The sequence below is a fragment of the Mytilus galloprovincialis genome, chromosome 10, assembly GCF_965363235.1.
Source record: "Mytilus galloprovincialis chromosome 10, xbMytGall1.hap1.1, whole genome shotgun sequence".
Taxonomy (NCBI): Eukaryota; Metazoa; Mollusca; class Bivalvia; order Mytilida; family Mytilidae; genus Mytilus; species Mytilus galloprovincialis.
Genome location: NC_134847.1, coordinates 52,207,511 through 52,222,154, shown reverse-complemented (window position 1 = coordinate 52,222,154; position 14,644 = coordinate 52,207,511). Strand labels below are relative to the sequence as shown.

The window sequence follows — 14,644 nt, the reverse complement described above, 5'->3', positions numbered from 1 at the left end:
ACATGCATTTTGTTAATTGTCAATAATAGTATTTTTGGTATTTGGTTATTATCTCATTGACCATGCCAAAAATAATCCTCCTGTGTGGATGGACATATTTTTGATATATCCATAAGTCAACAAAAATAAATGTATGTTATCAAACTTAATATTCGTTAGGTATTACAGTAGACTAGTCCGGTAGTATCCAGAAGTCATCTCTGTTGGTATATAGTTTGCATTAAGTCTGAAATACGCACGAATTGCTGATACATCACAACGAGTCCATGCATTGGTTTTGTATTTCTTTTTGTCTTTTTTGTTATTTGGACAAAAGTTTCAGTATGAATGAAATACAATTAAATCTGTGAACATGAATTTGACAGCTAATGCCAATTTAAAGGTTTGTGTCATCAGTAGCATATTTACATTTTCGTGAATAACGTTTAATTTTTGAATTAAATAACCGAATAAGAATGTAAATTACTGTAATAACAATCACAATTATGGGATATGAGGAATGTGGGTGTTGCCGATTGAACATTTCCATAATACGTATAATACTTGAATTGAAAGAGGTCACAGTGGATTCATTAATATTCGTTGGATACCAATTTTCGTGGATTTGTGGGTACAGGGGAACCACGAATTTAAATTTTCAACGAAATACAAATTTTCTAAAGTTGTATATGCAGACTTTCCAAAACCACGAAATTGAATATTCATGGAAATGCATGTTTTCCTAAATCCACGAAAATTGGTAACCTTTACTGTCTTTTCAGTTGCGAATTATTTTATTTTCATACCCAGGAAAAAATGCACGTAAAATGAATATGAAATTCAAGTAAAGTGGAAAATCAAAAAATGAAATAAACAATAAAAATGGATAGTAGATGGAAATGCTGTAAAGTGTAGGATTCCTAAATCCCAAAGTTAATTCAGATGCATCTGTTTAATGATTAACTAACCACGTTAAACCAAGTTTTATTCTATCAACACAAACAAACGATTTGAAGCAATAATAACATCTGAAGGTGTGGTTATCTTTTTTGTAATAATAGAATCACTAGCCCAGTAGTCTGCACTTCTGTGTTGACATGAATTATCAATGATATGGTCACTATTATAAATTAACTGTTTACAAAAATTTTAATTTTTAAAATACTAAGGCTTTTCTATCTCAGGAATAGATCACCCTTGCTGTATTTAACAAAACGTTTAGGATTTTTGGTCCTTAATGCTCTTCATCTTCGTACTTTATTTGGGCATTTTATCTTTTTGGGATTCGAGCGCGCGAAACGCTTGTCTGACGAAATACAAAAATTCAATCTGATATCTATGATGAGGTTATCTGATTATGCAGTGGTTGAAGGGAGGCATTTATTTCTGTAGCTAATCTCTATAAAATACTGTAAATCCACAAATTAATGCGTGCATTTGTTTTAAAGGGTCCTTTGTTCTTTGGCAAAATTGAGAAATCAAACAATTATGCAGCCGTTTAAGTTCTCTAAGAGAGATTTCGAGTTGATTTTGTGTTCTACGGTATTGATGGTTTTGTCTCACAGTTTTTTTTTTTTTTTTGGTTTTTGCAACACGGTTTAATGTTCTCTGTCTCCATCTTTTCCTTTATATTCATAATGCAAGAGTTAAAGAAGAACAATACAAGAAAGTAGGACGCATTCGAAACCCTAGAAGTGTACCGTATGTCATTGCATGAAAGCTTTGCAAATATTTGCATATGACAATTAAAGCGTTTTTGAAGATCATACCATTATATTCAAGGACTTTCAGTCTCAGAATGTTTTACAAAATCACAGTAACTGTAGTATTTCTGCTACGGTCAGAGACGTTACCCCTGTTGTCTTTTGATTCAATGTGTTATTCAAGTCCTGCCTCTATACCAAACACATGGCCTTGACGCAAAGTCATCATTTATTTGCAAATGGGTTTTTCTTCGTTTTGACAACAACTTAACCCTAGTTACACATAGCCCATAGAAAATTTACTTTTAAAAAGTGTATACATACTAAACAGAATATGACCTCTTTATGGACCAGCATTAAATGTTAATACTTGCAATTATTGAAGTAAATTATCCTTATCCTAAAATTTCATCTATATTCGTTACACTGTTAGCAATTTTCAGAAATCACAAACTGACATACTGCACTAGATGTTACTTCGACTGTAAGTATTCTTTGAAATTTTAAACAGAGGATGTTTCGAGTGGACATTTTTTTTCATTTGTACTTTTTCAAAATATGACCATCTGTTTGATACTTTTGCTGCTGGAATATTAGTCAATGAGGTTAGCTAGTTCATCGGGTTTTGTTTCATATAAATTTGCTTTATAAGAATTTAAAATAATTTTAATATGAGGTTGTATCTTCCTCATGCACAAGTTTAATGTCCGGGTTTGGTTTACCTTTTAGTTTTCTTTTTTTTCAGCTTTTCAGCATTTGTTGTTTTCTTTATTCTAAAATATTACGGCATCGAACATTAGTGAAGAGATATTAATTATAAAAATGAGCATCTTTTCAAACAAATGGTAGAGTTATTCTTATTTTAACTTAATTTAAATGATATTTAAAAATGCATAGTCTTCAAAATAGCTTTTTAATCAAAATACATTTGTCAATAGTATTCCAACAAGCGTAGAAAATTGAAAACATCATATATAATATGTATAAGACCACATTACAATCTCTAAAATGGGGAAAAAACAATATAATTTGCTCCATAGGTGATAATTTAACAGGTTTTGTTTTAATAACAATTATCAATTTCATGACAAACCTTACTTGATATAACAAAATACATTTTTTGGTTTCCAAACTTAATGACCCCGTAGCATTCCTTGTAATTTCAGGGATCGTATTTTTTTGGGTCAAAATTCCTTTAAAAGTAGCATATGAACAAACTTACCATTTTCCTAAATGTGATAATCATGATAATATTTGAATGAAATTGTCCGATCTTTCAAAAGCTATATTTTATAAGGCCTAGAATTTAAAAATGTTGTCTTCCAAAACAGACCAAATTAACAATAATAAGGTGGAAAAAGCAAATAAAACGTATACATTTAGACAACAGATGATGGTTTCATTCTTATTATGAAACAAACAGTTTATTCTTGGAAATGAAAAACAAAAATCTTTGAAAAGTACACAGTGATTTGAAAAAGAGAGGTTACCTCGTTTAATTTTTTTTTCACAAGATGGTATATATATGATATGGATATCACTAGCTGCAGAGCATCGCTCTAAATAACTTCTTCATACAACAAATATAAACAAGAAATGATTTTTTAAAGGCCATTTCTACATATAGCGACATAATTCTAATTTGCATCTTGCACGTTGCGGCACAGTTTTGTTGAATTGCTAAAGGTCAATTGGAATTAAACCATAATCATGTTATTTTCAAAAGGAAGACCTAGTGAAAGTTTAAAGTTTCTGTTAGTTTGGCAGTGTTTTAGACAAATTCTTGATTTAATCATGTGGGAGTACAATTCGACACTTTTGATTTGATTTGGGGCAGTAAAACAGCTTTTCTGATTTACCTTCGTCAAACCAAAAATGTGATCATTTTGATAAATTTCCTGATACAAAACTTTGAATTTTTCGAAAAACTAAGGATTTTCTTGTCCCAGGAATAGATTACCTTAGCCGTATTTGGCACAACTTTTTGGAATTTTGGATCCTCTATGCTCTTCAACTTTTATATTGTTTGGCTTTATAACTATTTTGATATGAGCGTCACTGATGAGTCTTATGTAGACGAAACGCGCGTCTGGCGTACAAAATTATAATCCTGGTACTTTTGATAACTAATTAAAGCCAAGGATTCTTAAATGCACATATATTTGAATGTATCAAAACAATTTTAAAAAATCATTGTATTTAATTGGGTTTTATAATCTGTACACACAACTTGCATTTCATTCCAGAAAGGATGAAGATCATCATAGTATTTCTAGGAGCTATAAGTTTGATAACAGCAGTTTCAATACTAGACAAGAGAGAAGGTATTGTAACATTTAAAAATAAATTAAAATGTTCATATTAGCAGCTGCTTTGTACAAATACAATAAATACATATTATAAAGTTGAAAATGATTATTGCACTTTGCGTACGTTGTGTGAAGTTAAATGACATTATTTCCCATATTACAGTAGCTTGTTTATTACACATAAAGCTATATATGGTTTCCATTATTCATTAGGTGTGAAATATGCAATATAAAAAATAATACTTTTTTATTTATCAAAATCTTAGCAGTTTCAAAACAATCATCTAATCTGAGCATTTAATACTTTATTTTGACCTTAACAGCAGTCGTAGATAATGAATAAATAGCGTATTTAATCAAATGTCAAATTTGAAGGTGATTGTCAAGTGTTTAAAGTGATGACTTTTAGCAATATATATAGATGGTTTATTGACATTGTTAAACAACAATCATGTTATAAAATTGGAAATGGGGAATATGACAAAGAGACAACAACACGACTAAAGAGTAGACAACAGCCGCAGGCCACCAATGTGTCTTCAACGGAGCGGGAAAATCCTGCATACGGAGGTGGTCCTCGGCTGGCCTCTAAATCAAATTGTGTACTTGTTCAGTAAAAACGGACGTCACACTAGACTCCAAAACATATAAATGAACTAGAATAAAAAAAAATGTACAATACAAACAAAGGCCAGAGGCTCCTGACAGGCGTAACAATGCGGCGGGTTTAGACATGTTCTGTGAGATTTCCCCCTATCCTATCCCTCTGGCCGATGTAGAATAACGACATGATTGTATAGTTATAGAAACTATGAGCTTAAGTATGAACATGATTAAAACGATAGATTTTGATAAAAAAAAAAAGGTGTTCATAAAATGGTGTGATTTAAAAAGTAAAGGTATTGATGGCTACTATTGAGACAAAGTTCACTTACACAATTTCGTTTATTTTGAAAAGCCGTCCGTTTATAATGCCCTTAATCATGACTTTCAAACAAATTTGTCACATACGTATTTGAAAATATTTGTTTTCAAGAATAATATTGTTTGCTAACTTTCAATCCAGGTATCTATGATGAGTTTATTTTTAGTTTTCTTTGATCTACCAAGGTTATGAACATGTACATTTTAGATCTTGGTCTATATATAGATGGCTATTTGTATATTTGGTAATGAAGAGCGGAATAAAAGTGGTTTTTCTTTAGGTTTTTGTTATGTCTTTTGCGTGTAAAGATTTTGTTTTATGAATTAATGCACCATATACTTTCGTTCCAAGAACTACATTATTGTATCTGTGATTTTTGATTTCTACAAAATCTCTGTTTTTCTGTCATTCATACATTGTTATGTATCAGAAATTAATGAAAAGTAAAATCACAAAAATACTGACCTCCGAGGAAAACTCAAAACGGAAAGACCCTAATTAAATTGAAAAATCAAACGAATGAATAACAACTTTCATATTTCTCACTTGGTACAGATATTTTCTTTTGTAAAAAGATTATTTCCTTTAATATTGACATTTTGTGTTCAACAGCTTTATTATTGTTTCAACTTCTGATATCGTTTATGTGATATATTATAGATAGTAATGATGACTGTGTGATGTGTAGCGATGATTCTAACTGCATATCTCCGTGGATGTTTTGTGATGGTTATGGCGATTGTAAAAATGAAGAAGACGAAATTGAAAGCATTTGTAAAGGTAAAAAAATCCTTACCTAATTTTGCGTTCATTGATATCGTGTCTCTTTATTCAACATAGCTCTCGTTGTTTTACTACTATATCATTGTACGTCACATCCATAAAAAAAAGGGTCGGAAAAAAATATTCCCTTTAATTTGATAGGAAATTTACCCTGCATTTCATCGTAGAAAAAAAGTCTGAGTCATAAACACACATGTTATCTTGGTTATTTCAAAGCATAATTTTAATTTAATTTTAACAATCCATAAAACAGTTTTGAAATAAGATACGGTTACGGCTCGTAAATAGGAAAAATTGGGTAAGATTTTGATTTCTATACCCACGTTCATGGTTATTATTATTAGATGCAATGAATTATATGTGAAAATTTCACTGTAGTACTGGACAGAATAAAACTATACTCATGCTTAGTATTTCTTGATATAAAACCAGGGGAAAACAATGGGGGTATTACTCCCAAAATGGATAAGCTAACTACTGTAGTGACTATTTGACAGTTTATTCTACTTACGTTGTTTATTTTTTACTTCTTACTGATTTCAATCATACTTAAGATATTTACTAACTAAAAGAGAGGCGAAAGATACCAAAGGAACATTCAAGCCAATTAGCCAAAAATTAATTGACAACACCATAGCTAAAAGAATAAAGACCAACATATAAACAAGAGTACACAAAAAAAAAACAAAAAAAACTAAAGACAGAGCAACACGAACCCAATAAAAAAGTTCTCGGTCAAATGATGTTTGATTGAGGTAAAAGTGAAAATGAAAACATTTTTGGTCGCGATGGCAATGATAGTCAAGTTACTTAATATCTTACAAATACTAGAAAAGGTTTTTAACGACATTGACGACCCAGGTTTTTAGAAACAAGTCAATAACCTAATAGTATGTTATTGACCTTTCAGCTGTTCCATGTAAAGAATCGGAAGTAAAATGCCGGAATGGTCTGCAGTGTATTGATGAAAAAGGTCAATGTAACGGTTATGTAGACTGTGCTGATGGATCTGATGAAAGTCTTCAAACCTGCAAAGGTTTTAAAGTTATATGTTTATGGCAAAAAAAAAAGAATATAAAAGAACAAAAAAATTGTCGATTAAAAATATATATGTATACCTGAAATGAATTCAAATCAATCACTCAAAAAAGTTATCTATTAATTTTTAATTCTGCAAAGCAATCTTAATGTAAACTGGACAAGCAAGAATTTTCTCCATTGTCAGTATTGCATTATCAGTGATTTTTAATAAATACATAGGGAAGTCATTAGGAAACAATGTAAATAACCAGCTTTCAGTGAAAGATGTCTAATATTTTAAGAAAATATTTAAAGAAAAATGTGACGATTGTACGAATTTGCAATATGTGAACGTATATGATAAGTTTACCTGGCATCAGAACTGCAATGATTAAGATAATTTCTCGAAACACCACTTGCTTACATTATTGTTTCATATTATAAGAAAAATAGTGGCGATTTCAATCCAAAACACTTTAACTGAGCGTGAAGAGATTTACGAAGAAAAGGCAATTCCTAAAATCTGAATTATATACATGTACATGATATGTATGTGTGTGATACTTGTAAATATATTTATCATTATATGTCCTGTGCAGTACATTCCCTTCTCTAATTTATATTCAAAACGGTTGTTGCTTTTCAATTTTTCGTGGAGGTTTACCAAATTTTTTTCAGAGCGATCCTGTGGCGAAAACAAAGTGAAATGTCAGGATGGGATTCAATGTATACCAGAACAAAACCTTTGCGATGGCTGGACACGATGTAATGATAAGTCAGACGAAGAACCTGCTTTCTGTAAAGGTATGTTGTCATACCAAAATACAGAATATCTTACGATATTTAGTGTAACATATCACTAAACGAGATTAAAAAGCTTTATTTTGCGGCAGTATCTAGTCAAGGAAATTCAGGTATCAATGATTAACTTTTTTTTCTTTCATATCGAAACATTGCTTATTATTTTCTAAAGAGCATTGAAAGCTAAATCATTTCAGCTTTAAGTCAAACATTGTAATATCGGTGAAGAAAAACGAGAAGTCATATCAAAGCTTTTAACACATATGTCATAAAATAAAAGCAAGATAATATATCATATTTATTCGAATTTTATACGTAGTTCGAAACAAAATGCTTAATTTCGAATGAGCATGCAATGGTTGTATCATAGTAATCAAAGAACTTATGTTCATGTTATTCGGATATAATCTGATGATTAATTAGATATTGAAAAGCTATACGCTGTGTCGGGATAAGCAAAATCGCTACGAATAATGCAAGGTATCTTAGAACTTTGCAACTCATGTGTAAACCTGCTGGTCCATACCACAATTGTCGTCCCTTGATTTTCGTTGTTCACAAATATAGACCCTAGTGTTGACAGTGGGTTACTTGCCATAAAATTTTATACCCCTTCCAAATTTATTTCTCCTTGTTTAGTGCCTCAAATTGCAAGTAAGGGGGTGAAATTACACTGTAAAAAAATTTGCGTCCAGAATTTATAAGGAAAGTAGTGATTTGGTCCAGCTAAAAAAGGTTTAAAATTAGCACTTCGGAAGCTGTCAAAAGATTTCAAGACGCCCTAAACATAAAATTGTCCATATTTTGAGTTAGAGCCGATGAAGTTTTCTATAATTTTTATATGATTTGTCCCAAAAGTAGTTCAACACACTGTAAAAGATTCTTTGAGAAAGCGCAGGTGGGATTTTTTTTTATTTTCATTTATGTTCATAAGGAAATGCACTACGAAATAATTGTAGTCTCGGACCTGCTGTTGGAATGGATGTCCACATAAAATGCTTGCAGTATAGCATATACTATAGTGTATAATGTAGTATCTATTCAGTACGAAAAGAAATGACGTTCACTCTGGTATATTTTTAGTTGATTTATTTAAGGATTCTGTGTTTATATATGTTCGTCCTTTCAATGCGCTTTAAGTAATAATACAAATGTGCAGATGTATATGGTGTGAAAGAGAAGCGAAAGATACCAGAGGTACAGTCAAACTCATAGATCGAATATAAACTGACACCGCCATGCATAAAAAAGAAAAAGACAAGCAGACAAATAATAGTACGCAAGACACAACATAGAAAACTAAAGACTAAATATGAGTTGAATTAATAAGTAAAGACTTAAAAAATTTAATGCATCTCAATTTAGCATTCAAACAATCATGCCATAATAAATCTTAAAGGAACATCGATTTGACACAAAGTTGCACCTCAGTAGCATAAAAATTAGATGATCAGAAAGCAGAGCTCTTTAAATATAATATGAATCTACCGGTAGATCTTTCTATACCTTTTATTTTAACTTCAAATGTTACACTGTAAAGGTTGATTTACACTTCATCCTAAAAATAATATCTATGCGACCCGTATATACAACACATAGTATTGTACTAGTTTTATATATATTGTCCGTTACTCTACTCACAAGAGGCGTGTTTGTTATATCTGTTATTACAGTTGTGTCTTAGTCCCGTAGTTGACGTTGTGACGTCGTGTGGATTCGTATTGCAGGCATAAAAAATCCAGAGAGAGTTGATAGATTATTTCTTTTAAAGCATTAATTTGTATATATGCCCCCATCAACAGTTTTATGGAAAATTATCATAGAATTTGCAATAATGGGTCTCTCCAGATTTTTCATACATCTAACATTGTCACCTTTTTCTTTTCAAAGACTATGAAAAAACAAGGAATTCATAAAATTTTCCTTACTATAACCATTAAAATTAAGAAAAGAAAATTAGGAGTCAGTACGCTAAAATGTACGCACTTGATATATAAGACTACAGGATTGCGAATATCTGACAAAATACAACAGCAAAAGTAGTTAACGGGATTAAAACTCGGGTTAACTACCGTTGCCTAAATTCAAATATGAATAAATATTAGAAGTACTAACGATAGCCCTTTGATTCATGAGAAGAAAATAATAAAAATTTTCCTTTAAAACATTTCATCGTATTTCATAAATACGATTTAAAACCCTTCCGGAGCACATGAGATAACCCAAAGTTTTTGGTGGGATTCGTGTTGCTTAGTGTGTAGTTGTCTATGATGTGTCGTGTGTACTATTATTTGTCTGTTTGGTTTTTTTTAGGTATGGCGTTGTCAGTTTATTTTCTATCTATGAGTGTGACAGTCCCTCTGGTATCTTTCGCCCCTCTTAAAAAACAAATTACGTCTGGTCACAAAAATATTGGTAAAAATAATGTATGATTAATCTTTATGCAGACATGTCTTAGTTTGAAAAGTATTTGTGTGATGGCTTTGATATTCAGTCAATGAATATCCAGAGTACGTAGTATTGTAGATTATCTCAGTTTTGATACAGTTTTTGTTGCTTAGTCTTTCTTTATGTTGAAACTTATGGAGTGTCTGTAAAGTCCTTTCGTCGTTTTTTTTTTTTTTTTTGTTTGTTTGTTTTATCAACATGATTTTCGATTGATATGTTTTATTCTCCCTTTGAAATCGTTTGCCCCTTTTGTAGAAACAGAATAGTTTTTCCCACAAGCATCTGATAATTAGAAATGCTTAATGAATTTTTAATGCAACAAACAATCAAATTGCAAAGCATGTATTGCCTTTCACCTGAATACACGGTAAATTACAATATCTTTGAAAAAACTTTTTCTATGGAAGTCAAAGAATCAATGCAATCCAGCATCTAACAGAATCACTCATTTAGGTATAATCCTCCTTATGGGTAATCTTGACTGAACAGGTATTAAATCGTGAAAGCCATAGGATAACTTTGAACAAGCGCGGGCAGTTTAACTAGATTGTAAACCGGTTTTGTTTATATAATAGTTTGCATCAGAAATGATAAGGGTAGATGAACTTCGGGTTCCCTGAGTTGTATTAGGTCAGACATATGACATTTGTAATCCATTCGTTTCATGTGTTTAAGCTTTTCATTTTGTCATTTGATTAGGAACTTTCCGATTTTTTTCTCGATTTTTAATTTTTTGTGATTTTACTTTTGCATCCTTGTGAAATACTTGATTTTATCTATTTTATCAGATTATGAATGTCCCAAGTTGAGAATAAAATGCAGGAACCAAATGCAGTGTGTCTCATGGTTTAGTCTTTGTGACGGCGTAGATACATGTAGTGATAAATCCGATGAAAATCTAGATTTCTGTAAAGAGGGTAAGTGCATCATATTATTTTAAGTATCTACATGCTGCATGCAAATAACACACAAATAACACATGTTCTCTTATATTTATCAATATTATCATTCAATTGATCCTTTAACTATCAATCAATGTTTTCATTAGAAGAAAGAAAATAAAAACATCGTCATAAACTTTTTTCTGTTTCATCGAAAAATAAGACAAAGATGCAATACACAAAACTTTGTTAGATATGCCATAAAGGTAGTGCCATGAACTTTCAATAAAACAATTTCCACGTGTGTTTTTTTTTAACTTATACGAGCAAAATTAAAAAGTTACTTAAATCTACCAGAATAACAATGTTGATGAGTCAATATGATATACTTTAAATACGTCCATAAAGTCAAAATCTTATTTAGTGCTATTGAGGACAATATTGCAAGCATTACACGGGTTTGATGCCACTGCAGATAGACGTTTCGTAAAAGAGTGTATAACAAGCCAAACAAATATACTGTATATTAAATGTTGAAATATTCAAAGGCTATTCCTTCTCTAGGTCTTGATTGATTTTGCACAAGATCTAACGCTTCGGAACTTTTAGTGATTTATACTCTCAGACTTAGAACTTGATTTGTCTTCTAGTGAAACAAACTGGCACTCATACCCAATCTTCTTATATCTATTTAAGTCTAGTTTCTTTGATGAGTTTTTACACTATTTAGTACAATATTACAGAATATCATAAGTCAAAATCTATCAATTTGACTTTAAAAGACAAATCAATTAGTCATTTCCAGTGCAATCTTAGTTTCTTCTTATTTGATATCTATATCATAAACGGGAAGCTTAATACAAAAATTTATGATAAAAGAGATGATTTTTCATTTCCTATTGTTAATTATCCATTTTTAGATGGTGACGTTCCCTTGTCACCATCTTATGGTGTTTATATATCTCAACTTGTACGATTCGCTCGTGTATGTAACAATGTATTAGATTTTAGCGAGATAAATTTATGTATTACTGAAAAATTATTACACCAGGGTTTTCGATATCACAAACTGGTCAAAACATTTACTAAATTTTATCACCGGTATAAGGAAATAATTCGTAAATATAACTCAACATGCAGACATCTTATACGTTCAGGTATTTCACATCCAAAATTTTATGGAAATATTCTTTATAAAGCACAAAAATGTCAGTATTCTCCTCAGAAACTAACAAAACCTTTAAATAGACTTATTAAAAGGGGATATAGTTACGATACTGTTGTCAGGTCATTAAAGATTGCATATTTTGGCTTTAACATTGATTCACTGATAGGGTCTTTGCATCGGAACTAAACACATTTATTTCTAAAAAAACAGTTGTTGGCATGACACGGGTTATGTTCTTCTCATATATTTTATGATAGTATGATACTAAACCCCTAACGGGAGGGATTGTACCTGATATTCATATAATGAAGACATAATCTTTCAATCAGTTTAATTGAGGTCTGGAGCTGGCATGTCAGTTAACTGCTAGTAGTCTGTTGTTATTTATGTATTATTGTCATTTTATTTATTTTCTTTTGTTACATCTTTTGACATCAGACTCGGACTTCTCTTGAACTGAATTTTAATGTGCGTATTGTTATTGTTTTACTTTTCTACATTGGCTAGAGGTATAGGGGGAGGGTTGAGATCTCATAAACATGTTTAACCCCGCCGCAATTTTGCGCCTGTCCCAAGTCAGGAGCCTCTGGCCTTTGTTAGTCTTGTATGATTTTAAATTTTAGTTTCTTGTGTATAATTCGGAGTTTAGTATGACGTCCATTATCACTGTACTATTATGCATATTTTAGGGGCCAGCTGAAGGACACCTACGGGTGCGGGAATTCTCGCTACATTGAAGACCCATTGGTTGCCTTCGGCTGTTGTTTGCTCTATGGTCGGGTGGTTGTCGCTTTGACATATTCACCATTTCCTTTCTCAATTTTATTTGGATGATATAAATATTGCAGGTTTTGTCAAAATCTCTCATAATTTTGTAATTTGGTCATATTTATTTACATTAAGAGATGGTTTGGTTGCCAATGAGGCATCAATTTACCAAAAGCTAAAAGATGACGATAAACACACTACAGAGATAAGTCAAACTAATCTTCAACCTGAAAACACACAAATGAGAGTATGCTAATTTTATGTACGTCAAATCACAAATATTGTCGACTTTGAATTGTTTCAGAGGATATGCGGCTGTTAAAATGAAATTGGTCTCTTCCTTTGGTAGTTTAGATATCATCAATCACAAGGGGTTTAATATGAATGACATACATGTAACAGAAATTGCACAATTAGATTCATAGTTAGCCTGAATCCCATTAGACACATTGTTGGGTATTTTTTTTTATTATCGTTGCTCTTTGTGATTCTAATTAGGCAATTGTATCGTCAACTGTTGCCGAACCCTAGATATGTTTTATTGGCGTATACCTCATGTCTCTAATCAATTTGCACATTTCTAAACCTTTTCTGTTTTCATTTCAGCTTATCTTGGATAGAGGAGTCTCAACTGAAAATTGAAGTGATGCTAACTTACAACAGCAGATGTTATAGACTTATACATTGTATCACTCATATGTCCACTTTCATCAAAATACAATTAAATTTCCAAAAATATAGTAAATTAACATTATTTGTTTGGCATTTTGTAATGATTGTATTAGATATATGTAAAGAATATTGTCAGTTTTGCATTTGACACTTTAAAATTATTTTGACATTTTGTCATTTTGACCTACTACTAGTATTATATCTGTTTGTTTTGTTCACAGATCGTTGTCAATATAATGGAATTTTATTCGACTGTCATACAAGTGAAAGGTTTAGCTAACTACTAGTATATAACAAGGTTTAATCAACCATTTTCTACGTAAGAATATGCCTGTACAGAGTCAGGTATATTTGATTAAGGACTTTCCTTCTTGAATTTTCCTCGGAGTTCAGTATTTTTGTGATTTTACATTTTAATATTAACCTGGTCTGAATTCTGATTAGTTGTGCAATGACTTGTTCAGAGTAAGGTTTTTATTTTTAAAGTTATAACAGTTTCAAAACCCCTTGGTACTGAGAATTGCAAAATCTTATTTGTTACTAAAAAGTATAATCACAAAAATACTAAACTCCGGGGAAAATTCAAAACGTAAAGTCCCTTATCAAATGGCAAAATCAAAAGCTCAAACACATCAAACGAATGGACAACAATTGCCATATTCCTGACTTGGTACATGCATTTTCTTATGTGATAAATGGTGGATTAAAACTTATTTTATAGCTACCTGAACTTCTCACTTGTATGACAGTTGCATAAAATTCCAATATAAAAACAGCGTTAATCGGGATGTCCAATGTTCCCTTGGTATTACAGCGTTTAAAGTGACTAGTTCTGATTTGTTTCAAATCAAGAATTCATAAGGAATGACAAAATATTGAAATCACTCGAAGCTTTTGGCGTTAACATTATCTATGAAGCTCTCAAATTTATAATTTTCTTTGAATATTTGTTTCCTTTTATTACCTTCCCGTCATCAAACTAATTAATTGCTTCAAACCTGCATTCAACTTAATATTCAGAAGTCAACTATAATAACAGTTTCACGCGTTTTCAAAATTATTAATTCAAAGATACTTTTAAACCTGGTAAATTCGCTTGAATTTGTTTCAGACTTCCTTATTCTCAGTACTGAGTCAGAGTTTCGGTCGAATCCCCCAAGAATATAGGTTTATCTCCAATCCATGCT

At 31.2% G+C, this 14,644-nt stretch overlaps 1 protein-coding gene across 1 annotated transcript; it reads left to right on the top strand.

Annotated features, from left to right (window-relative positions):
* Positions 1-2,097: 2,097 nt before the first annotated feature.
* On the top strand, positions 2,098-13,629 carry LOC143047803 (uncharacterized). The gene is made up of 7 exons (XM_076221080.1): positions 2,098-2,166; positions 3,929-4,006; positions 5,577-5,696; positions 6,610-6,735; positions 7,398-7,523; positions 10,757-10,885; positions 13,392-13,629. Exons 2-7 carry the CDS (start codon positions 3,934-3,936, stop codon positions 13,403-13,405), a joined length of 588 nt encoding a protein of 195 aa, XP_076077195.1. The 5' UTR covers positions 2,098-2,166; positions 3,929-3,933; the 3' UTR covers positions 13,406-13,629.
* Positions 13,630-14,644: the final 1,015 nt, after the last annotated feature.

What these genes read in the sequence shown, in the direction of transcription:
- LOC143047803 (XM_076221080.1), top strand. Translation starts at nt 3,934, where the DNA reads ATGAAGATCATCATAGTATTTCTAGGAGCTATAAGTTTGATAACAGCA. An exon ending in AAGTCTTCAAACCTGCAAAG is followed by an intron (nt 6,736 to 7,397) that starts GTTTTAAAGTTA and finishes AATTTTTTTCAG; the next exon opens with AGCGATCCTGTGGCGAAAAC. An exon ending in AGAACCTGCTTTCTGTAAAG is followed by an intron (nt 7,524 to 10,756) that starts GTATGTTGTCAT and finishes CTATTTTATCAG; the next exon opens with ATTATGAATGTCCCAAGTTG.